This window comes from Mytilus edulis, chromosome 2 (genome assembly GCF_963676685.1).
Source record: "Mytilus edulis chromosome 2, xbMytEdul2.2, whole genome shotgun sequence".
Classification (NCBI taxonomy): domain Eukaryota; kingdom Metazoa; phylum Mollusca; class Bivalvia; order Mytilida; family Mytilidae; genus Mytilus; species Mytilus edulis.
Window position 1 is genome coordinate 73,720,624 of NC_092345.1, and position 26,839 is coordinate 73,747,462.

At 33.0% G+C, this 26,839-nt stretch overlaps 1 protein-coding gene across 8 annotated transcripts in view; it reads left to right on the top strand.

Annotated features, from left to right (window-relative positions):
• Nucleotides 1–26,263, top strand: part of LOC139512909 (nucleolar and coiled-body phosphoprotein 1-like) — a 45,615-nt gene extending 19,352 nt beyond the window's left edge. For 3 of the 8 annotated variants that reach the window (XM_071300871.1, XM_071300872.1, XM_071300873.1), the window contains 14 exons: nt 434–563; nt 4,444–4,564; nt 4,956–5,072; nt 7,191–7,307; nt 8,242–8,358; nt 8,959–9,075; nt 11,289–11,405; nt 13,207–13,311; nt 14,096–14,203; nt 16,278–16,385; nt 17,785–17,892; nt 18,697–18,813; nt 21,351–21,467; nt 25,837–26,263. In XM_071300871.1, the coding sequence (XP_071156972.1) occupies nt 434–563; nt 4,444–4,564; nt 4,956–5,072; nt 7,191–7,307; nt 8,242–8,358; nt 8,959–9,075; nt 11,289–11,405; nt 13,207–13,311; nt 14,096–14,203; nt 16,278–16,385; nt 17,785–17,892; nt 18,697–18,813; nt 21,351–21,467; nt 25,837–26,142 (1,805 nt within the window). In that variant the 3' untranslated portion in view covers nt 26,143–26,263. The remainder of the gene's footprint in view (nt 1–433; nt 564–4,443; nt 4,565–4,955; nt 5,073–7,190; nt 7,308–8,241; nt 8,359–8,958; nt 9,076–11,288; nt 11,406–13,206; nt 13,312–14,095; nt 14,204–16,277; nt 16,386–17,784; nt 17,893–18,696; nt 18,814–21,350; nt 21,468–25,836) is intronic. The other 5 variants (XM_071300876.1, XM_071300875.1, XM_071300874.1 and 2 more) reach the window with 5 other exon arrangements.
• Nucleotides 26,264–26,839: the final 576 nt, after the last annotated feature.

Genomic DNA, 26,839 nt, shown 5'->3' on the forward strand with positions numbered 1-26,839 from the left:
TAAAGACAAATAAAAAATTCAACCCACAAAAACCTAAAGATTCGACAACAAACGCGATGAAGTGAGTGATAAATTTCTTAAAATTCTATAAAATAACTGATGTAAGTCATTCACATTCATCATACCATAATAAAACGATCGAGTTAAGTCGTAAGATTTCATTTTGGAAAAGAGATTATGGATTTTGTTGGTAAAGGTTAACCACGATATCAAATGGTGAACGAATGATAAATTTCCTATAGGCATGTATGCAAATTTCCGAAAAACCACGAAATTTAATATCCACGAACATGCAAGTTTTCCTAAATTGTTAACCATGAAAATAAACGAATCCACAGTATAGTGAATGTCTTTTTCAAATAACGATTTCAGCTGATTTTTTTGTCTTCTCCTTTTTCGTCGGATGAAAATAATTCAACGACATCTATTACAGGAGATGGAACAGAAATTAATACAACACCTGGTTCAACAGTATCAGCAGATGAAGAAAAAAATGCCGACGTAGCGGCAATTGTTGCTGTTGTGTTGGTACTTTTGCTACTGATCGGAGTTGCAGTATTCTGGTTAGTACACAATCACGAATCATACATTTTTGTATACTAAGGATATCCCCTGATTTCTGATTCTGTTTTTTTCTCTCTTTATAGAATTACACTTAAAAAACAGTTTTTTCAGAATAAAGGAAAACAACACTGTTACCCAATGATACCAGGCATATAATAAATTATACAAAAAAATAAATAAAGATTTCAAAATCAGCATTTCATTTACTTGAAAAATTAAGAGTAAAGTACTCAATCGGATACTATGTCTGAATTAGTATAAAATTAAGGATATGTAGTATGTTTGCCAATGAGAACACTTTCCATCTAATTCAATTCAAAATATTGTATTGTTCAATTATCAAACGCCTATTATAAGGGATTTGACAACGCCTATACAAATCCTTTCCCATACAAGCTAGATTAAATAATCTGGCGGTTTATAAATATTGTTTTTAATAATTCATAGACAAAAGGTGGTATCTATTTCAAATACATTTCCAGACGTACAAAAACAAAAACATGGGTGGACCTCACGGATCCTTATTTGGAAAATTAACTCACTTGAGTAGTATATATCCATGTTAAGGCTTCTGTTAGTTGAAGTTCTCAAATTACTATAATAGGGTTTTAAATGAATGGTTTACGTGTTCTTAAACGATAAGAGTGGACATAAGCTCCAATCTCAGTATTGTGAGGTGTGCTTCTCTGTTCCATGCCCTTTTGAGGAAACTGTTTACAGTTCTTACAATGTAATGAACACACGCAGTAGGCTCATATACAAGACTCCTTATATAAATAAACAACATTGTCCCTGTTTGAGTCGGACTTCTGCTCAAAATAAGATCGGAGTACGACTGTTTATTCAACACCCTGGATATTCTTTTTGAAATGCATTCATTTTGTGATCAGCGAATCAGGGAGTAATTCACAAAAAAAATAAAGTTTTTCTCTCATTTCTTTTTTCGGTTTGGAAGATTATTGGACTAATAATTCCAAGTATGTCGTAAGTTCCCGATTATTCGTATAGTAGTTCTTGTTTTATTAATAGTTGATGTATTTGACGCGTAACTAATCCTTGTGTTGCATAAGCTGTATTCAAATATTTTTCCAATATTTTTATAAGATACTTATTACCCATAATGCTTGAATGTTTCTAATATAGCCAACAGTTTGTTATTTGAGCCTATAAGCACAGGTTACAGGTTCCTATCTGCAAAAAACTGCCATCTATTTTGAATTATTTGAAATATAAAAAGAAGATATGATATGATTGCCAATGAGACAACTCTCTACAAGAGCCCAAACTGACACAGAAATTAACAACTATAGGTACAAAGCATTTTTTTATATAAAGCTTGATTATTTCCACTCCCGGCATGCTTAAAGACTTAAACTACGTCACATAAGTCAGGAAGTTCGAAGAAATAAAATTAATAATTCTTAATTTTCTCCTTTATTGCTGTTCATATCCAGATAAAACTTGGTGAATATGTTTTTTTATGGTATTATGGACATAATTAGCTTAAAATGGATGGTCATTAATTTGAAAAATAAAGGACACGGTGATCCCTAAACAAAATCAAAACTCATAGTCAACGCAATGAAAAAACAAACGAAAATACAGAAAAATCAACAAAACACTAATTAAAACAGAAATTCAAACATTTAAAAACGTTTTCTTACATTCTCGGCCTTTGTAGAATAAATAGCTTTTATAGTTGGTAAAGGTTTATTTCCGCCCCTTAGTAGCAAACTTTTTTTACCGTTACCTCGAAGCTTTTTTTTTTTTTTTTATCTTTGTACAATTAAGTATAGCCTTATTTTACTGAGGAAATTTACAAAAGGGAACTTGCTTAAGATATCGTCAAAGTTATCAATTCGGCTCGTAGATATATCGAATCGGTACTAACACTACTCTTGTTTTTGATAAATTAAATATAACTAATTGAAAACTACATATTTATAATTATAAATGCGCTTGGTTCTACACCCTGTTGATATTTTGTACTGATATTTTACATAATATATGGCTGTTATTGTTGAGATTGTCCACGGGGGGGGGGGGGGGGAGTCCGTAATATTGTACTTGTCCATTTTCGATTTCGTATTGTCAGTGACTTTGGCTTGGGCGGAAAAAAGTTGGTTGTATATCATATCTAATGGATGAACAGTTATCTTTATTCACATTGCATAATTTATCATCTATATTAATTGTGCCTTGACCAATGGATCTTTAAAATTTCAAATCAATCTGATCGGGGGAAGCGCTATTCCGTAGTAAAAGGAACAAAAGATAATTCGAATTTCGTAGAAAAACAAGTAATTTCACCGCAAAGAAAAGCTGTGCAAAAAACAAAGATTGTTTTCGGACTTGAATAAACAAATCCTGAAATTAATTGAACCGGAAGATTGGAAACATGAGATTATTTATTCAGATGAATACTCGGCGAATTTTGAAACAAAGATTCGACAGGTAGCAACGTCATTTTGAATCATTACTTACTACAAAACATATATCAAATCCAGAAACTATGCCGTTTGTCCCAACGCACAACATAGCCTGTCTTCACAATGTTAAAGGACAAAAACTATAAATTAATAAAAGTCATGCAGCATTACTTGAAATTCATTTGCTTAGAAATCAGCTTACACATTTACGAAGTTTTTACGAAAAATAAAAAGGTATCATGAGCTTAGAAACTTTAGGTAATACATAGGATACATTTGACCTGTTTTTGTTGAACAAATTACATGGAGAAGTGGGAAAACATCTTGCTCGTGAACACAGAACAAAAACTGGACTATTACGGGACCTACGTTAATGTATATTAAACGAGATAGATATTATGGTTGCAGGACAAGAGATAAAGTCGACACACAATTTGACCATAACATTGTCTTTATTTGTTGGAGTGAATTCGACGAAGTCAAAATCTTACAATATTGTTGACACCAGATGTTTTCTGTAAGTAAATTCTCGCATCTACAAATTGCAGTACAAGAACCGACACAGAATCCCGTATGAACATAGTTAAACGAGATAAGTTATGCCTTGACTGCATTGGCACCCTTGTTTTATCGAATGTAAATATAAGAATACATAAGTAGACATTGCAATAAAAAGCTGGTGTAATGCCTCTCCAACAATAAGCATAAAACTAGTGAATGAGTTAAGCCATAGAAGCGATGGAAGTCAACCAACACATACGAATTTCCTTGCGAAATATATTATGAGCAGATTATCAAAATTGGCTTTTGAAAATATAATTATGATTAATGTTTTCTGCAGGCGTTTTTATTCACAAACCGATTAACTAATCAAATAAAGAAGGTCTGTAGCAGACACATTAAAGGAGTGGCGAAAGGATTATCCGAACTTAAAAGTCGAAAACGAACTGATAATACAACGACAAAAACCAAAAAACACAACATAACAATCGAAGAACTGACCAACATGATACCTCGCAAAAAAATAAAAATTTACGAGACTCCGAATGGTTTAGCAATTTCTATTAAGAAGTGGCATCGATCATGCTGATAATGTGAGTATTTATAATTTTGATAGGTCTTATTCGGTAGGTCATCTTCATAATTGGGGTTACGGCAAATATATTCCATAACAGTCAACCAATTTGTGATGGTATCCGTGTATTTTTAAGGCATTGTTTCAATTTCACTACTTGAAACTCGTGATTTTATAGCTTCCTTGTACGCAGTGACCTTTTATCAAGGAAGCATGATTAGAAATGTATTTTGAGCTGGACATGTTATATAAATAATTGTATAGTATTTAAGACCGTCTTTTAATTTGTTCAAAATGGCGTTGCCGTGTTGCCGACTTATGACGTGATTTCACAATCTCCTTTGATTCATAACATCGTATTTTTTTAATTTTTAGGTTAGTAAGATCAAGGACAGGTGGAAAAAAGGCTGACGAAAATGAATCAAATGGAAAAAGCGATGGAATAAATCCTGAAGCGGAAGTACTTATTCAAAAAGATGATCAAGATGATAATAAGGTTAGTTTTGTGACTTTAGAGATCGTAGTATCACTGTTTACCTCTTGATTCTAACTTAAACATCATGATGTTCAAACAGTCGTCTAATTGTAAATGCATAACTTTCCAAATTAATCGAGAGTCCATGAATAAAACGTATTAAAAAAAATTCAATTATTATCAAAATATCAATAACTGTTTTTCTCATCAGCCGAATTTAAAAAAGAAAGTTGATGAGCACCTTCATTTCTTTTACCAAAGGTAAAATGTAATTTAATGCAAAATTCTGATTGAAATGTTATACAAACGGAAGCTTTACAGGTAGAGTATAGACACGAGCAATCGAATGTTACACTTTTCAAATTACATGTTAGACTTAAGAACACTACATTGATGAATATCTTCTTCACAGAATATCCAAGAGAGTAGACAAACGTCGAGAGTGTCAACAAATGCTTCATTGAACAGAGCTAGTGCAGGTCCAAACACAATGCATTCTGGATTAATGAAGGATCCTCAGTCTGTTAAGGTTAGTTATACCTTACGACCATTTTCTCCTACTGTGTTAACAATGACGTCAATTTATAATTCATGACACGAAAAATGTGCTTCCTTGTTCCTTCATACTGAAACAGGTACTGATTTTACAATAACAATAACCTTACCATCGTGTTACCACCGTGTTTGTATCATGAACACGACAAATTAAAAAGGCAATATATTATATTCCAGCAACATATAGTTGAAATGAAAATTCAAATTTAAGAACGTTTATCGCTGATTGTATATACTTTTTATATAAATGTTAACCTATTTTGAAAGAAATGAATCAGAATGTTTCTGAATAAAATTTACATAAATGTAAAATTTTTCAAACGAGTCAAGGTTGTTTTAATTTTTCTAACAAGTTCTGTGACATAGCTCATTTAATGTAACTTCACGTAATGACATACACCCATGTTCACCATAATCTCTCAGTAACATTTAAAACCGATATTTTGAGATTTCCAAGAAGATTTTCCGTACAAAAAGCAATTACCCAAGAGTTTTAGAGAAATGTAAAGTAAAAAAATATATATCTTTTAAAGTTTTTATATAATATTTATTTCGGAAAGAATACTAGACTCACTTAAGTCAGTCTGCAAAAACATTAATTTGAAATACAAAAGCTGTCAAAACTTTAGCTGTGTTTTGCAAAACTTTTATGAATTATTGGTCCTCAATGCTCTTCAACTTCGTACTTTATTTTGCCTTTTTAAATTTTCTTTTAATCAAGCGTCACTGATGAGTTTTGTGTAAACGAAACGCGCGTCTGGTACAAATACAAAATTTTAAACCTGGTATAAATTATAATGATGGGTTTATATTGAACATTTCCCTTTTTGACGATTTTGATGTCTAGAATTTTGAATGCATCTATTATATATCAAAATTAAAAATGAGGATACCTCTGATGCATAGTTAAGTCTGCTTAAAAAGGTGATTTACATTGAAAATTAGTCATGAGGGTGGGATGAGTGACTTAAGTTTCAGACATAAGTAAAGATTTCAGCATTTCGACTGCATATATATTTTTTAATCAGCAACAAAATCCTTATATATTATGTAAGGGGATGCAGGACATATTTGGTAATTGATTTAATCTGCATCATTTGAACTCAGGTGGATAACTGTCTCATTTGCAACCATACCGCTTTCCTTAATCTTATAAAACCTGAAAATTAATAATCTCGAAAAAGACAGCAGATGAAAATCAATATTCTGCAACACCAAATTCAACATTTTCAGGAACAAATTGTGTAACCAATCAAAAAATAAATACTGCACAAAAATTAAGCGAACCTTGCAAAAGGTTAACATTCATTTTCCTTAAGACAAAAACTCATGACCCAACATGAAGAATTATTACATTTCTAGATAATGCAATTTGAACTACATGGTTATTTTACTAATATGTATGTCCCATCTAGGAGCATTATGTTTTCGGTATGTTCGTCTGTCCGTCCGTCTTTCCCGATTCAGGTTAGAGCTTTGGTCAATGTAGTTTTTGATGAAGATGAAATCTAATCAACTTGAAACTTTGTAGACTTTGTACATAATGTTTGAAAAAAAACATGAATGAAAGTTTGGTTCTTTTTTTTATGCAAAACTTCTTTTATTTAATTTATCTCGCATTTACTTTTCAGAAGGGATACTTTAAACAATAAAAAAAAAAACAACTTCCAATGATAATAACTACTCACGTTCTATGTCTACTGTACATTTTTATGCCCCACCTACGATAGTAGAGGGGCATTATGTTTTCTGGTCTGTGCGTCCGTTCGTCCGTCCGTCTGTTCGTTCGTTCGTCCGTCTGTCCCGCTTCAGGTTAAAGTTTTTGGTCAAGGTAGTTTTTGATGAAGTTGAAGTCCAATCGACTTTAAACTTAGTATACATGTTCCCTATGATATGATCTTTTTAATTCTAATGCCAAATTAGAGGGTTTATCCCAATTTCACGGTCCACTGAACATAGAAAATGATAGTGTGAGTGGGGCATTCGTGTACTGGGGACACATTCTTGTTATCTATACATTAGGAATAAAATAGACCCTGAATAATAAGTTTTCAAAGAGAACAAGTTATACAGATGAATATCTTTTTCACAGAATTTTCAAGAAAGTAAACGAACATCGAGAGAGTCGATGAATTCCTCTTTAAACAGAGCTAGTGTTGGTCCAAAATCAATGCATTCTGGATTAGTTGATAATCCCCAGTCTGTTAAGGTTAGTTATTCGTCTCGACCATGTCCTTTTTTGTGCCAACATCGAAAATAGTTCATTGTTTTCTCAGGTTCATCCACATGCTTGTTTTACACATATAACAACATCACAATCATGTGATAATCAGAAACACATATCTTAACACTATATTTACTTGACAAAAAAAGCCGGAAAGATGACTTATCATTTCCTGTTTGAATGGATTTATACTAGTAATTTTTTGGCCCTTTATAGCTTGCTAAGAATGTCGTTCTATAATGGTTTAATTTTACAAATTGTGACTTGAATGGAGAGTTGTCTCATTTGTACTGATACCAAATCTTCTTATATCTATAAACATAGATAGAAATAGAAAGCGACCTCGTGTAATTGGACTTTTCTTGATCTATTTGATTTGATGTTATATGTTAAAAAAAAATAATCATCGTTTTTACCTGTACAAAATTTTTATTTTTTTTGTGGATCGAATCAAGCAACGAAACGGTTCATCTTTGTTTCACTTTCAATGTTGACATTCTTGACCTATTAATGGTTGAACACGACTAATACATACGTAACCAATCTCTATATATTGAATTAAATTAAAGATCACATGAATACGGATTCAATGAGTTCGAATTATTCACTAGCAAGTGAATAATTCATCAGCGCGCTGACTACTAAAATGGAATACTTATTTTACCTTCATTTATGATTACACAAAAATGATCATATTTTAATTTATTTTAAATACTCGTAGCTAATGTCCCTATATTAAACTATTGATATAAGATTTTTTTTAATAACAAATTCATTGTTTTGTTTAATACGTTACGATCAAAAGATTTTGATACAAAATACAGGTTTCCTTTTTAGGGGATATCATGTATGCTACGAGCAATCAAAAGACTATGTGATAAGTTTTCCAATTCTATATTGATGAATGTTTCTTTTATAGAATTTCCAAGAAAGTAGACGAACGTCAAGAGAGTCAATGAATTCTTCTTTAAACAGAGCCAGTGCGGGTCCAAACACAACCCCTTCTGGATCAGTGAATAAACCTCAGTCTGTTAAGGTTAGTCATTCACCTCGACCAATTTCTTCAAATGTTCCAATAATGAAATTTGTTGAGTATTTCTATCAATGAAAAAGGCTTATTAATTTTCTAATATGCAAACGCATACTGCTTTTACACAATAATCAACTTTAATATCGAGTATTCATCAGGAGTATGGAAGCTAAACACTTTAATTACTTGGCTGGAAAGGTGAGTTATTATTTAAGTGTATATAAATGATACGTTGTTCTATGATATTTATACAAGGGAAATATATTTACTTTTTGGGCTGCAGATGATGCAAGTTTTTGGGGTTTTTTTTATAAATGGCCTGGCCAGGCAAGACCTTCGTCTTTTGAGCAGGACGCAGTTCGGCACAAGTGAACTTAATTATGTTTGACATATGTCACCTTGAATTGTAATAGCCAAGCAAGTTTTTTTTACAAATACCTTCCTTGGTTTTAAAACGTTCTAAGAAGAAGAAAAAACTAAATTTTGATAGAGGTATTTTGTTTTATATATGGAAATAATGTATGCTACGAGCATTTAGAAGTCAAAAGTTTTTAATTAAAATAAACGATTTTCAAAACACATCATCTTGTTGAGTATGTTTTACAGAATCTTCATGACAGTAGACAAACATCGAGAGAGTCAATGCATTCCGCATTAAACAGAGCCAGTGTTGGTCCAAACACAATTCCTTCTGGATCCGTAAATAATCCCCAGTCTGTGCAGGTTAGTCATACCTTGACCATTTCCTCCTACTGAAACAACTAAATCAATTGATATATAAAAAAGAAGATGTGGTATGATTGCAATTGAGACAACTCTCCACAAGAGACCAATTAACATAGAAATTTTAAAACAGCTGTAGTTTACCGTATAACCTATAACAATGAGCAAAGTTCATATCGCATAAACGACTGTCCCTTTGGTATCTTTCGTCCCTCTTCTATAAAAGGTCCGAAATAAAAAAATGTAACACAGTTCAAACGTGAAAACTAACGGCCAAATTAATGTACAAAAAATGAACGAAAATAAATATGTAACACTTATTTCAATGAATAAGTGCTCCATTATTTGATTCATACTAGTTTTACACGATCAACCACGTCATGATTGTGTTTGCAGCCGTACCATGAGAGTTAACCACTGTATTCATTTGATGGAATACAAGCACAAAACAAAACGCAGTTATTATTCAAGTCTATACGACGATACTTTATTATATATTCCTTGAACTTAGGGAATATAATTTTATTTTATGCGTTTGGGAGGGGGCAGGTAAATTTTGGGAATAAATGGTCTCACCAGGTAAGAACTGCATATCAATAAACATGGCAATGACAGATATATAAATGATTCTTTTGCATTTGAATAAAATCATCCATTTGCAGGAAAAAAAGATGTAAAATAAAAGGCATTTTTATTCAAAGTCTTTTTGATCTTTGTGGTGTGATAATGACCCTTTCCTTGAATCCGGAAAATATGCATTACAAAGATATAATTCAGGCCTTATTTCAACATGTCAACAACTTCCAGTGCCTTTCTGAAACTAATTGGAATAAATATTAAGCTGTACATATGCATTGTAGATTATCTGATTATTAATGCAATTGGTGCATTCTTTCATGCTTTGTGTAAGGCGTAAGCCAAAAAAAAATTTAATTCTTTTTTTAGATTTATTAATATCAAAGAAAACGATAGAACAAAAGAAATTTTAGCTTTAAAATTGAAGATTTCAAATGTTTATCGCGCCCATCTGATTTATCGAACTGTAGAAATTCCGACGTAACTCCAAATAAATTCAAGAAAGAATACAAACTAGAATTGCCATTGCAAGCAATAGCGGATGTCACCCTTCCCCCTATTGCCACTAAGCGGCAGCCATTTCAAACTTGTTTAACAGTAAATGCACAAATATGCATGGCTATTCATCTTTTTGTAAATTTTCAGTATATTCAGAGCATTTTAAAGTATTTCACATTTATACCGTTTCCATGGCAACGGCAGCCATTTTGAAAATTTCAAAGTCAAAAGTCTCATCTTAACTTGTCAGTTACCAATAATATCAAATTTCATTAAGTTAAAACCATTTTTAGAATTTTTGACATTTTTGCAGTTTCCATGGCAACCGTGGCCATTTTGGAAATTCCAACTTCAAAAGTCATATCTAGACTTGACAGTTAACAATCATATCAAGTTTCATCAATTTTGAAGCATTCTGAAATTTTTACTCCTGTATCCATGGTAACATAGTAGTTCCAATGATTATCAAAATCATTCAAAACCTGTATATAGTGGACAAATATATTGCATAAAAATTTGATGATTTTAAGTTCAAGCATACCAAAGTTATTCACCAAACCCGGAAGTTTTTGGAGGATTTTGACCTTTTTGCATTGTTTCCATGGAAACGGCAGACATTTTGGAAATTCCAACGCCAAATTCCACATCTACCAAAGTTGCTCATCGTTATGCTAAAGTTTCAAAAAAATTGGAGCATTTCCATATTTTTGAAATTTTTGGTGTAGTTTCCATGGCAACATAGCAGTTCCAAAATGTGCCAAAATCATCCAAAACCAGTATATAGTGGGCACCTACATTGTATTAAAATCTAAAGATTTTAAGCTTAAGTATTCTCAAATAATTCAAGGAACTCCAAAATTATATTTTTTCACCATTTTTCCGTTTCCATGGTGATGGCAGCCATTTTTTAGTTCCAAAGTTGCACAGACTCTGGGGAGTCAGGGTTCCTTGTTATAGTGCACCATCATTCGGATTGGTACTTTTGGCTCTGAGAAAGCCGGTGGACAAAATTAGGTGGAAGTATAATAATAATAATACAGAAAAAGAAACAGAGGAAAAGCAATATGTCACCCGACATTGTCGATCGGGTGACATTATAAGTTTTAATAACTCTCAATTGACAAATATCTTTTTTACAGAATATTCCAGAAAGTAGACGAACGTCCAGAGAGTCAATCAATGCCTCATTAATCAGAGCCAGGGCAGGTCCAAACACAATGCAATCTGGATCAGTAAATAATCCTCAGTCTGTTCAGGTAAGTCATAAAATCCTGAACCGTTTCCTCCTAGTCCTTCTTTGCCAACAACGAAAACAAATGAGTATCTTTTTCAAGGGAAAAGTCCTCCATTAAGCCCCCAGGTTCGAATCATACTGGTTTTACACAATCAACAACCTCACTATCGTTATTGCATCAGTACCATGATAGCTAACCACAATATTAATTTGACCAAACAAAAGTTTGAAAGATGAGTTAGTATTCAAATGTATATAAATGATGATCCATTATTCTATATTCCTTGAATTAAGGGAACTATAATTTTATTTTATGTGTTGGGTAGGAGGCAGGCTGATTTTTAAAATGCATGCATGGTCTGACCAGGTAAGACCGGCATATGAATAAACTTTTAATACAAAGACAGAATGATATTGATGATTCTTCTGCAATTAAAAAATCGTGTTTAAAATTTAAGAAAACCCTTTATAGCTGAAATTTAAAAACTGTTACATTTCGTGATGATGCTAAGTATAATGTATTTTGAGTGATAGTTTTCAGCTTTTTGATATAATAAAAATGATAATAACCCCTTCCTTTGGGAGAATTTTTTTAATTCAATTTGTGGATGTGGCAGATTTGAATACCCTGGGTAATCCTAGTTAAATTGAACCCGAAAAATGTACATTGTAAAGATATAAATGAGGCGACATTTTATCAAAGTGTTATACCACCATTGATTTTCCCCTATTAGTCTTTGTTAAATTTGCACTTTTCAAAAAAATGTGCAAAATTTGTCTTTTTTTCAAATAAAGAAATACTTGGTATGAGTTAAGATTTATCCTGTCCAGTACTATAGACAAAAATTCACATAAAATTTCATTGCATATAAGAAAATAACCATCACTGGAAGTTAAACAATCAAATTTCTCCCCTTATTTTATCGGTGTACAAGGTTTAGTCATCACCATGTAACCTCAAGATAACAAAATATTCTATAGAAATCCCAAATAAAAAAATAATGGTGCTTTGAAATACCCAATACATATGTTTATGACACAGTAATGTTTTACTGCAATAAAATGTAGGCTTAATTACCTACAACTGTCAAATTCAAGGGAATTTTTTTTTTCGACCTATTTTCGTATACAACCGGATGTGACGTACCATGATTTGGTGGTATTACACCTCAACAGCTTACAGTGTATTTCTGAAGCTAATTGGAATAAACTTTATATAAGGCGTTTGAAAATACTAGTTTTTTTTCCATATTCCTCAGTAGGGTAGATACTTCCATCAATAGAGGGGAAAAGTAGACCAATGCATTATCATTCTTCCAAGGGATCTTGCTGAATGAATTTACTGATTTTTCAAAAACTGTAGTAGTTCTTAATGAATTTAAGTAAAGAATACAAATAAATTACTGACAATAAAGGTTTGATAACTCTCAAAACGCATAAAACTCTTTCCTAAATAAAAAAAAGTTATGATTTATAAATATTCAGAAATAAACGACGAATGCCAGTATAGACAGACAGACAGACATTAACCAGTGCACCATTGTTTTGGGACATGGTATAACGACATGAGTGTAGCACTAAGTCACATTGAAGTGGTAAAAACGCAAAAGGGTAACCAACTCACGAATAACAGCTAAAAACAACTGTATTTAAGTTTAAACAATGGATCTTCAATTAAAGTCTAATTAGGTTTTTACTAAACTACACATTTTGATACAACAACATAAGATACACAATGTTTGCTACGAGCAATCACAAATTGGACTTTTAAATTGCATTTAAGATTTATAAAGACATTCCATTGACAACTATCTTGTTTACAGAATTTTCAAGACAGTAGACAAACATCGAGAGAGTCAATGAATGCTTCATTGAACAGAGCCAGCGCAGTGCAATCTGGATCAGTTAATAATCCTCAGTCTGTTCAGGTTAGTCATTCACCTTGATCATTTCTTCCTACTGTACCAACAACGAAAACTATTGAGTATTTATTTCAAGGAAAAAGTGCTCCGTTATTTCCTTAGGTTCAATTTATAATGATTTGACACAATCAACAACCTCACTAACGTGTTTGCATCAGTACTATGAGAGCTAACCACTATATTTATCAAACCAAATTAAAGCTGGAAAGATGGAGTTATTATTCAAGTGTAAATAAATGATGATACGTTATTCTATACTCCTTGAGCTTAAGGAACTATAATTTTATTTAATGTGTTAGGAGGGGGAGGGGGGGGGGGTAGACGGATTTTGGGAATAAATGGTCTGACCAGGTAAGAACTGTTCATGAATAAACTTGGCAAAGACTTCGGTCAAACTAACAAAAGATTAAAATTAATAATTCCGTTAGCAAACCCTTTCTAGCTGAAATTTTGGAAAAGTAACATTTTGTGATGTTGTAAAATAAAATAAATATTGAGTCATAGTCTTCTTCATTTATTTTTTGTGATAATTTTAGGGCGAATTTTCATTTCAATTTGTAGACGTCGCTTTTTTTTACCCTGTATTATCTGAGTTCAATTGAAGTTGGGCATTTTCTGTTATAAATTTAGATTAAAGGTAGACAAAGGACGTATGCGTCTTCCAAAGGAAGAATTACTATGCTTTATGAAGCGCTCCATATAACTCTATGTAACTTCAAGTAAAGAATACCATTCATTCCTGCAAGTAAAGTTCCTGAAAACTCAATTGACAAATACCTTTTATTTTCAGAATTTTCAAGAAAGTACACCAATGCCACGGGATTCGATAAACAGAGCCAGCGCAGGTGGTCCTTACACAATACAATCTGGATCAGTTAATAATCCTCAATCTGTTCAGGTAAGTCATTCACCTTAACCATTTCCTCCTATTTTGCCAAAAACGAAAACAAATGAGTATTTATTAAGGACAATGAAAGCTAACCACAATATTAATTTGACTAAATAAAAGTTTGATTGATGAGGTATTGTTAATGTGTATAATAATGATGATACGTTATTCTATATTTCTTCAACAAAGGGGCCTATTATTTTATATTATGTGTTGGGGAGGAGGCATGCTGATTTTTAGAATGAATGGTCTTACCAAGTAAGACCTGCCATGAATGAACTTTACAAAGACAGAAAGATATTAATAATTTTTCAGCATTTAAAAAACATCATCCTATTGCTGAAAAAAATGGTGTAAAAAATCAAAAATGAATACTGTACCAAAATGAATTCGATAAGAATGTCAAAAGGTTGAAATAAATATTCTGTAAGAAAACCTTTCTAGCAGAAAACTGTTACAGTTCGTGATGATGTAAAATATAATGTATTTAAAGTTATAGATGTGATAATAACCCTTTCCTTTTGGAGAAATTTTCAATTCAATTTATGGACATTGCAGATTTGATGCCCGAGACAATCTTTGTTCAATTGAATCCGAAAAATGCGTAATGCAAAGATTTAATTTAGGCCACATTTTAATATGTCAACAACTTCCAGTGCCTTTCAGAAACTAATTGGAATAAATAGTTAGCTTTACGTATACATTTAGACAGTTGTTGCATCCATTCAGACTTTGTATAAGGCGTTTGACAAAACTAGTTCTTTCTTTTTCTAGTGTAGATTTTCTTCAATAAGTTAAGGGAGAAAGTAGACCAAGGAATTATTATTCTTTCAAAGGGAATTCCTTGAACGAGAGGGAACTATAATTTTATTTTGTGTGTGTGGGGGTGGGGGAGTACGTGGATTTTGGGAATGAATCACCGACAGATTCCCGTTCCAACTCTAGCATCAGTGTACTATACTGCCCAAACATTAGGCGACGTTCGATTCATTCCTTAACCCACCAACGTCGGGTGTTCCTATACTGTTCACGGGCTCGAATCAACGCTAACAGGACTATATCTTGCTCTTGTTGGAGACCAGCAAGGTGACTATGCAACAGGGCCAAATATAATCGTTCTGGTGGAAAAGCTATCCTCTTTAAACGGTAGACGGTATGTTTTTCCAAACATTCATTCCCGCCGAATTGTATTTTCTAAATAAAACGTAAATATGCTGCACGACGAACGTACCACTATCGTACGACAGACAATCAATGATGTGCGAGCATCGTACGAAATTAAGTATTCGTGAGATAATCGTGCGACTGTATCACGAATGTCTTGCGACAGTCGTGAGATTGTCGTACGACAGTCCTGCGATGACTGTTTTTTTTCAAAATGATTTATGTTAGTACCCACGACAATGTGTTTATCGCACAACAGTCGCACGACTGTGGTTAGACACTCTCACGACAGCCACAAGACAGTGATACGACAAAAAAATCGTAGAGCAAAAAAGGTGCATGTCCAATTTTCGTCCCACGACACAGGACAGCGCCACGATGCTCAAAATATCGTGCAACTGTCGTCAATTGTCATATGACGGTCACAGATGACACGCAATTTGACCAAATTTCATGTCGTGGAGCTGCATAGATGTGTCGTAGGTTCGTTGTGACCAGGGCTTTAGAGAGATTTTTCATTTCAATTTGTGGATATTGCGAATGTGTAACCCTGGATAATCCAAGTTCAATAGAATTTCGAAGTTGGACATTGCACACATATAATAAGAACACATTTTAACGTGTTAACAACTTTAAATGTCTTTCTTAAACTAATTGGAATAAATATTTAGCTGTACATATACATTGCAGTTTTTTTTCTATTTTCAGTGTCAGTTTTCTGTTATAATTTAGGTTAAAGGTAGACCAAGGACGTATGAATCTTCCGAAAGAAGAATAACCATGCTTCAAGGAGCGCTCATCTGATTTCTCGAAAACTAAAAATTTCCATGTAACTCTAAATAATTACAAGTAAATAATGAATTTAATTACTGCCAGTAAAGTTTTGAAAACTCAATTGACAAATACCTTTCCTTTTCAGAATTTCCAAGAAAGTAGACCAATGTCACGGGATTCGTTAAACAGAGCCAGCGCAGGTGGTCCTTACACAATGCAATCTGGATCAGTGAATAATCCTCAGTCTGCTCAGGTAGGTCATTCGCCTGAACTATTCACTCCTATTTTGCCAAAAACGAAAATAATTGAGTATCTTTTTCAAAGAAAAATTGCTCTATTATTTCACCAGGTTACTAATCATACGTATACTGGTTTTACACAATCAACAACCTCCACTAATTGTTTGCATCAGGACAATGAAACCTGACCACAATATTAATTTTACCAACTCAAAGTTTGAAAAATGAGTTATAGTTAAAGTGTAAAATAATGATGATACGTTATTTTATATTTCTTCAACAAAGGGACCTATTATTTTACTTTGTGTGTTGGCATGATCATTTTTGGAATGAATGGTCTGACCAGATAAGACCTGTACATGAATGAATTCTACAACGACGGAAAGATATATATAATTCTTCTACTTTTAAAACAAATTGTCCTATTGCTGAAAAAAAATGTGTAAAAAAGTAAAAATAAATACTGTACCAAGATGAATTCGATAAGACTGTCAAAAGGTCGTAATAAATATTCTGTAAGAAAAACCTTTCTAGCTGAAAACTGTTACAGTTCGTGATGATGTATTGAGAGTTATAGTCTATTTCACCTTTTAGGTGTGATAATAACCCTTTCATTTAGGAGAAAATTTCAATTCAATTTGAAGACATTGAAATTTGTTACCCTCGACAATCCTTGTTCAATTGAATTTGAACAATGCGCAATGCAAAGATATAACTTGGGCATCATTTTAACATGTCAACAACTTCTAGTGCCTTTCGGAAACTAATTGGAATAAATAATTAGCTTTACATTTACATTGTAGAATAGTATTTTATTATTTATACAGTTGTTGCATCCTTTCATACTTTGTATAAGGCGTTTGCAAAACTAGTTCTTTATATTTCAAGTGTAGATTTTCTTCAATAAGTTAAGGGAAAAGTAGACCAAGGAATAAGTATTCTTTCAAGGGAATTCCTTAAACTAAGGAAATATAGTTTTATTTAATGTATTGCGGAGGGGACTGGCGGATTATGGGAATGAGTGGTCTGACCAGGACAGAACTGTATATGAATAAATTTGGCAACGATTTAAACATGTTAACAACTTTTAATGTCTTTTTTTTAAACTAATATGAATAAATATTAAACTGTACATGTACATTGCAGTTTATCGGATTAGTTATTCAATTGTTGCATCAATTCAGACTTTTTTCTATTTCCAGTGTTAGTTTTCTGTTATAAATTAAGGTTACAGGTTGACCAAGGACGTTTGAGTCATCCAAAGGAAGAATTACCATGCTTTATGGAGCGCTCATCTGATTTCTCGAAAGCTAAAAATGTCCATGTAACTCTAGATAAATTCAAGTAAAGAATACATTTAATTACTGCCAGTAAAGTTTTGAAAACTCAATTGACAAATACCTTTTTTTTTAGAATTTCCAAGAAAGTAGACCAATATCACGGGATTCGTTACACAGAGCCAGCGCAGGTGGTCCTTACACAATGCAATCTGGATCAGTTAATAATCCTCAGTCTGTTCAGGTAAGTCAATCACCTTAACCATTTCCTCCTATTTTGCCAAAAACGAAAATAAACTAGAAATTCCGATGTAACTCTAAATGAATTTAAGTAAAGAATACCAATAAATATTGACAAGTAAGTTTTGATAACTCTTAAAACGAATAAAACTCTTTCCTGAATAAAAATAAGTATATATTTTTTTGATGTTAAGAAATAAACAATAAATACCAGTACAGACAGACAGACATTAACGAGTGTGCCATCTTATTTTGGTCATGGTTTAACGACATGATTGTAGCAGTAAGTCACATTGAAATGGTAAGAATCCGAAACGGTCACCAACTCACGAATTCCAGCTGACTTCAAGTGTATTTGAGTTTAAACAATAGATCTTCAATTTACATAGGTTTTAACTAAACTATACATACTTATACAACAACATAAAATACACAGTTTTGAAGGTATGGACACAATGTTTGCTACGATCAATCATTAGTTGTAAGCTTTTCAATTGCATTTAAGATTTTGATGTTCAGTAGTTGTCGTTTGTTGATGTGGTTCATAAGTGTTTCTCGTTGTTAGTTTTTATATAGATTAGACCGTTGATTTTCCTGTTTGTATGGTTTAACACTAGTAATTTGTTGGGGCCCTTTATAGTCATGTTCGGTGTGAGCAAATGCTCCGTGTTGAAGACCGTATTTTGGCCTATAATGGATTACTTTCACATATTGTGACTTGGGTGGAGAGTTGTCTCATTGGCACACATACCACATCTTCTTATATCTATTTACTAACACATTCCATTGACAAATATCTTTTTTACAGAATTTCCAAGAAAGTAGACGAACTTCAAGGGATTCAGTGAATGCTTCATTAAACCGAGCCAGCGCAGGTCCATACGCAATGCAATCTGGATCAGTAAATAATCATCAATCTGTTCAGGTAAGTCATTCAACTTGACCATTTCCTACTACTGTACCAACAACGAAAAAAATTGTACTTCATTCTTCCTTAGATTCGATTCATGATGATTTAACCGTTTTACACAATCAACAACTTCACATTCGTGTTTGCACTTGGACCATGAGAACTAACCAATATATTTTTTGGACCAAATAAAAGTTTAGGAGATGAGTTATTACTAGAGTGTATATAAAAGCTGATACGTTATTCTATATTCCTAGAACTAAGGGAACTATTATTTTATGTGTACGGTAGGAGGCAGGCGGATTTTTTGGAATGAATGGTCTGACCATGTAAGACATGCATACAAAGACAGAAAGATATAAAAGAGTCTTCTGTATTTAACTGATTTCTTCATTTGCCGAAATTGTGTGCAAAAATCAAAAAAATGAATACTGTGCAAAAATGATTTCGGTTAAACTATCAAACGGTAATAATAAATTTAATAACTGTTACATTTCGTGATGTTGTAAAATAAAATGTATTTTGAATCGTAGTCTTCCGTCTAAAATGAAAGTGGCCGCATTCGTGTTCATTCATAATATTGAAATGTAAGTTGTATTTGATGATAATACAAAACATATATAAAGGTTGAGGATGAACACGGATGCAGCCACTTTCATTTTTGACAAAAACCATCTGAAAAGTGACGTTTTTTGGCATATTTGATAGATTTTTCATATTTTAGCTTAAATCAGAGCGTTTTTAATTACTAAATCAGTTAAAATCTTTCACATAAACTAATCTAATCAATTGAAATAGACACTTAAGTTTAAAAAGTGTCCAAAATCTTTCGTTAGATGAACCTGAAATTTGAGGCCAAAATTGGCCCTTACCGGACCTACTCCTTTTCATTTCAATTTCTTATCCTGGATAATCATAAATCAATGAAATCCAGAAGTATGGCTTTGCAAAGATATAATTAAGGCCACATTTTAGCATGTTAAACTTAACTACTTTTAGTGACTTTCTAAAACTAATTGGAATTAAAATAGAGCTGTGTGTATATATATATATGTAGGACTCTAAAGTGCGATGGTACTCTAAAGTGCGATGGTCACGCTAAAGTGCGATGGTCTACGCTAAAGTACGATGGTGTATCACGGCGTGACGCTAAAGTGCGATGGTTGTTTTGTTTATTAACGTACGATTGTATATCACGCTAAAGTGCAATGAACCAATATAGTAAGGTTCGAGGGATCATAGCTAATTTCTAATACTTGTAGAGTAAGACTTTTTAGTCAGCTTGCTTGCATATATGCAATATTCGCCAAGCTTTCTTCTTCTTCGTAATGAGTACCAATAGATATAGGTAGATGTTGTATGAGTGCCAATGAGACAACTTTTCATCCAACTGCATTACAAATTTATAAAAGTAAACCATTATAAGTCAAGATACGGCCTTCAACACAAAGGCATCACTACATGTTATATTTTCCTACACTGTACAAAATAATGTTTTAGCCGACAATTTATGATTTACGCATGAATCTACTAAATTACGAACGAAAAAGTGAGAATTCAATGAACTTGAATCCATTCTTAAGCGAGCATGAAGAATTTGACCAAAACGATGTCTTATATAATAATACACTGGGACCTTACTATTTTGGGTACTAATTTGTGTTTTGAATAATGACAGAGATTCACATTTTCTTATGTTTAGGTTAAGAGTGTTCCATAGTTTTGTTGTTGCAGGGATGAAATATTTAGATTATAAACGGGTCCGTGTGTTGACTTCTGTAATATTATTTCTTGTCTTGTATTATGATCATGCCTTCTTCCTTCTGAATCAGGCAATAAGTCTATTAAATATTTGAACGGGGACCGAAAAGTAGAAAAAAACTGCAACATAAACAATAATTTCAATTATCCGTTATAGCTTCTAATATAGAAACAAGATCAAGGATATTTTTGTATCTCGTCTGTGTAGTAAAATGGTCGACTGCAGGGCAAAAGTCTTTCCAGAACCCGGGAAAAAAAACATTTACTTCAGCCAACAAAGCACGGTTAGGTTTAAATTAAGTAAGTCATGGACATTTCGTTTAAAGTTATTAATCAAATACATTTTTGTATTTTAAGCATTTATCTTTCGGCATGTTCATTTTTCGTTTGTATAAAGACTGTTCTTGTCATAATTCATTGTACGTTTATTACGTCTATACTTTCGCGGACAATCGCACTTTAGCGTGTGGAGGCATCGTACTTTAGCGTAGACCATCGCACTTTAGCGTGACCATCGTACTTTAGCGTCCCCATCGCACTTTAGAGTCCTACATATATATATATATATTGCTGGTTAATTGATTATTAATACAAGTGTTGAATCCGTTCACACTTTTTTTTCTATTTTGAGTGGAGAAGTTGTTCTATGAATTTTGGAAAAACGTAGATCAAAGAATTATTTAAACAAAATACTGACAATGAAATTGCTACGATAAAAATAAGTTGGAAGCTTTTCAATTGCATTTTAAGATTTAACTAACGCATTAAATTCATAAATATCTTTCAAACAGAATTTCCAAGAAAGTAGACGAACGTCAAGGGATTCAATGAATGCTCCATTAAACCGAGCCAGCGCAGGTCCATACGCAATGCAATCTGGATTAGTAAATAATCCTCAGTCTGCTCAGGTAAGTCATTCATTTTAACCATTTCCTCCTCCAGCGACAAAAACAATTCATTTTTCATTGCAAGAAAAACGTGCTTCATGAGCCTGTAATTCTGTGGTTGTCATTTGTTCCTGTGTTACATATTTGTTTTTCGTTCATTTGTTTATAATTACATTAGATGTATGTTTCATTATAATACGTTATTCTGAGATTGGCTAACTAGCAATCTCGTGATATTCCTTAATCAATTGCATTACACAATGCAACTTTTCATTCATGATGACACGAGGTCCCACAATAAAGTGCACAGGTAAATGAAATAAAAACTTGATAAAAGGCGTGTTTTCATGATCCTATAGGTAAAAATGTAATTATAAGTATTGAATGCCTTTTTTGTAACTTTATAGGGTTGTAAAAGCGTTGACCGTGCGCACATTTTTAGTATGAAGCTTCATACAAAATGTACTTCGTTCAACGCTTTTACACCCAAATAAATTTACAAAAAAGAGCATTCAATTCTTAAGTACATAAATGAGGCTGTTAGTTTTCTTGGTTGAATTTTTTACATTTGTCATTTCGGGCCTCCATTAGCTGACTATGCGGTATTGGCTTTGCTCATTTTCGAAGGCTGCAAGGTGACCTATAGTTGTATCGTATATCTCCTTTTTATATTCATTATTCTCAGATTAAAGCATATATGCTGGTTTTACACAATTAACAACTTCAGTATTTGTGTTTGCAGTACTACAAGTGCACAAAATCAACCGCAGAAAAATAAGTTAGTACTCTAATTTTAACAAATGATACGCTATTCTATATTTTTACATTAAATGGAAATTCGTTTTATGTCAAATTTTAAATAGACTAAAGAATGGAAACAGGAAATTGGCCAACAAAATTAAACTCAAAGAAAAAGAAAAACGGAAAGCTTCTTATCAAATGGCTAACTCAAAACTTCAAACACATCAAACGAATGGAAAACAACTGTCATATTTCTGACTTTGTGCAGGCATTTTCTTTAAAAGAAAATTGTGGATTATACCTGGTTTATATGTAGCTGAGCCCCACTTGTATGCCGGTCACAAAGAATTCTATTATATTGACAACCTTGTGAAATGTTGTGTGAGCGGGAAAAAAACAGATATAATACTAGAAAGTAAAAATTTCAAAGATATAACAAAACCAACTAAAGAAGAGAAAACAGCCCAAAGCAACTAACTGGTCTTCAATCAGCATGAAAACCTAGCACTAGGAGGCAGGCATCAGGTAGCCCCTAAACAATAATGTAGACTTGTTCACCGAAAAAGACGCCACACAAAACTCCGAAACATAAATGAACCAAAATGACACGACTAACAAAGGCTAGCGGCTTTTGGCATAGTGCAACAATATGTAAGGGTTTAACATGTTGAGTGAGATGTCAATCCGCTCCTATACCTCTAACAAACTTGCAGCAATACACTAAAAGAAGAAACTAAGCCAAATTACAAAATAAACTAACAAAGGACTACTAAGAAATAATTGATGCAAGCTATACTTTATTGTAGTTTTAACAAGGGTAGGCATTATATTCGTGAGTATGTTTGCCTGAGCGTTAGTGAGAGCTAAAATAACACGAATATAATGCCTACCCATGTTATGAATGCAAACCGTCGAATGATTTAATTCCCTCTTAGGTGTGCACGGTAAATCCACCCGTGCAAATTACTACGCATAACGGTATTCGTTAAGCCTTATAACGAAAAGAAATTTATGTAAACAAGCAAACGACTGGCAATGTGATTTTCCAGAGGGAGGAGTTTTGAACAGCCAACATGAACGGTTGTCGTATCTAGTTCAAATATGTCCATTTTGAACTGCAAAACATTACAGTCAAAATAAATGAATTAGTAACAACATCTGCATCATTTAAGAGTTTGGAAGTGTTTTTAAGTTAATGAAATATATTAAATGCATGACAATTTGATAAAATTCATTATTCTGCAGTAGTCAATATACAAATAGATAAACACCATAAGATAGTGTCAAGGCATAGGCGGATCCAAGGTGGGCTGGGGGGCCCAGGCCGCCACCCCCCCCCCCCCTTTTCGTGGGAAAAATTTGGTTGATTATATAGGGAATCACTGAAGCATGACTGGAGCGGGCCCCCCTTAGGTCAGTCAGCGCCCCCCCCCCCCTCCCCCCCCCCCCCTTAGGAAAAGTTCTGGATCCGCCACTGCAAGTGAACGTTACCTCTAAATATGGATAATTAACAATTGGAAATGAAAAATTATCTCTTTCATCATAAAGTTTGGTATTAGGTTTCCCGTTAAAGATATAGATATCATGATCCAGGAAAGTCAGTGTTCATTGTTAGTATTACAAGTAGCTTTTATTAAAGTCGTTTCGGCAGATAAATCTCTTTATTGTACATACTGAAGTGGTCATTATTGCGAGCCAATACATAAGCCAAAAATCAAAAAGTGTTATTAAATATTTTGTATCAGATGTTGTTTCGATAGGTCTTTGCTGATTTTAGTCACACAGCATACCTCATAACAATACAGAAACAGGTTTGCATAAGTGTTTCACAGTCAGTCCCCATTGGAATTCCAATAACTTGACGATATACGAATTCGATCTTAATTACCAACTAAAGGAATAAGTCCGATTTTATGTCAGAAAAAGAATGATGACAGTTCACTGATGAGTCTTATGTAGACGAAACGCGCGTCTGGCGTACAAAATTATAATCCTGGTACCTTTGATAACTATTTACACCACTGGGTCGATGTCACTGCTGGTGGACGTTTCGTCCCTGGTGGTATCACCAGCCCAGTAGTCAACACTTTGGTGTTGACATGAATATCAATAATGTGGTCATTTTTATAAATTTCCTGTTTCCCAAACTTTAATTTTTTGAAAAAACTAAAGATTTTCTTATTCCAGGCATAGATTACCTTAGCCGTATTTGGCACAACTTTTTGGAATTTGGGATCCTCAATGCTCTTCAACTTTGTACTTGTTTGGCTTTATAAATATTTTGATATGAGCGTCACTGATGAGTCTTATGTAGACGAAACGCGCGTCTGGCGTACAAAATTATAATCCTGGTACCTTTGATAACTATTAAAACAGTTCATTATATATCTCCTATTTCAAATACGAGCAAAATCATGCAGTTCGCTGCAAGTTTGAGATTACCTTATCGTCGGTTCTAGAAGAAGGTTTCGCTTTATGTCGGTCCCTGTACATATATGCATGGAAGGACACATGTGCGGGTTAATATCTACAAACTCAACAAATTGTCGAATAAAGTCTCGCAACTAACAATTATTGTCATTAATTACCAACTATTAAAATAAGACACAATGCAAACATTTAGAAAATTACTGACAAACCAATCAATTAAATTTTGAAATTATTATACGTGAATTTGCAGATTTCGTGGATTGTGTTGTAATGTGTAAATCACGAGGTGTATGTTCAACAACTTACAAATTTACTCTAGGTGTGTGTGCAGATTGTGGCAATACCACAAAATCAAATATCCGCGAAACTATAGTCTCTCAATAATGCATGAAAATAGGTATCCACAAAAAATAAACAAATCCACAGTTTATGATCCCTAAATTAGCAAGAGGTTTAGTAGACCAAGCTAATTGAACGGGTTGTTGTAATATTTTAATTATAATGTTTATCTCCTGATTATCATTTAAACATGAGGACGTCTATGAAGTCATTAAATTGTCCATGCAGTGCTTTCTGAAACATATGGTAAAAATGTATCAATCATTATTAAATGACTGTCTCTTTTATGTCCCATTTATGGGCATTATGTTTTCTGGTCTGTGCGTCCGTTCGTTCGTCCGTTCGTTCGTTCGTCCGTTCGTTCGATCGTCTGTTCGTTCATCCGTCTGTCCCGCTTCCAGTTAAAGCTTTTGGTCGAGGTAGTTTTTGATGAAGTTGAAGTCCAATCAACTTGAAGTACACATGTTCCTTATGATATGATCTGTCTAATTTTAATGCTAAATTAGAGTTTTTACCCCATTTTCACAGTCCACTGAACATAAAAAATGATAGTGCGGATTAGGCATCCGTGTACTAGGGAAATATTCTAGTTTCTCTTTCATCAAAATTTAAAAAGCGACAAATAAAGTGAACTCAAAGTGTGTTTGAGTTTTAACCATGGATATTCAATTACAATTGATTATGTTGAAGTTTGATTTATAACAAACTATAGGTATGATTGAAACATTTATATGAAACATTTTGATGCAAAGTACATACATGACACAGACTTTTAAAATATTGACATGCAGTTTTCGACAATAAATCAGCAAGTTATAAATTTTCAAGTTTCATTTACGTTTTTTAACGCACGTTATGTTGACAAATACTTTTTTTTCAGAATTTTCAAGAAAGTAGACGATCATCGGGAGAGACAATGGATTCCTCATGGAACAATAAACATGTTTACAGAGACAGTACAGGTCAATACATAATTCATCCTGGGTTTGTAAATAATCCTCAGTCTGTTGATGTTAGTCATTCAACTCGACCATTTCCTTCTACTGTGACAACAACTAAACAAAATCATTATTCATTGCAAGACGGAGATAGTATGTCGTTGATTCCTCAGGAACACAAGAGCTCGCCAGTACATTTAGTTGATCAATTGAAAGCAAGAAAGATAAGTTATTATTCAAGTGAATAAAATAACACGTTATTTATTATTCTAACATTAATTGTGTATTCCTTAAATGTGAACTTGTTAATTTATTTGTTAAAGAATACTTATGTTGCATGTTATGTTATTAAAAATGTTTTACTGTGAATATATCATGCATCATAATATCAAAACGATCTTAACGCATTACAGAAATTAAAAAGTAAAATCACAAAAATACGGAACTCCCTCCGAGGAAAATTCAATACGGAAAGTCCCTAATCAAATGGCAAATTCAAATGATAAAACACATCAAACGAATAAACAACTACTGTCATATTCTTGACTTGGTACAGGCATTTTCAAATGTAGAAAACGGTGTATTTATAGCGCTTAACCTCTCACGTGTATGACATTATATTTACAACGATGCTCGAGCAAAACAGACATAATAGGTAAAATTGTCAAAATATGTGTCACAATTTCAAAACAAACAAATATTTAACAAAGAAGCACAAAAAGCATCTGTCAAATTTAACAACCACATTCATTGCTTACTTATATAGTATTTTGAATCAACCCATAAAGGTAGCACATAAATGCACAACCTTGTATTATTGAAAATGCTAAAATAATTGTTTGTGCTAGGCAGAGGTTTCTTCTGAACTTTATTTCTGGTGAATATCGTGTATCAGACATGGAATAGATGTACTTCCCTCGACCCTCTAATATGTTTTCCTACTTT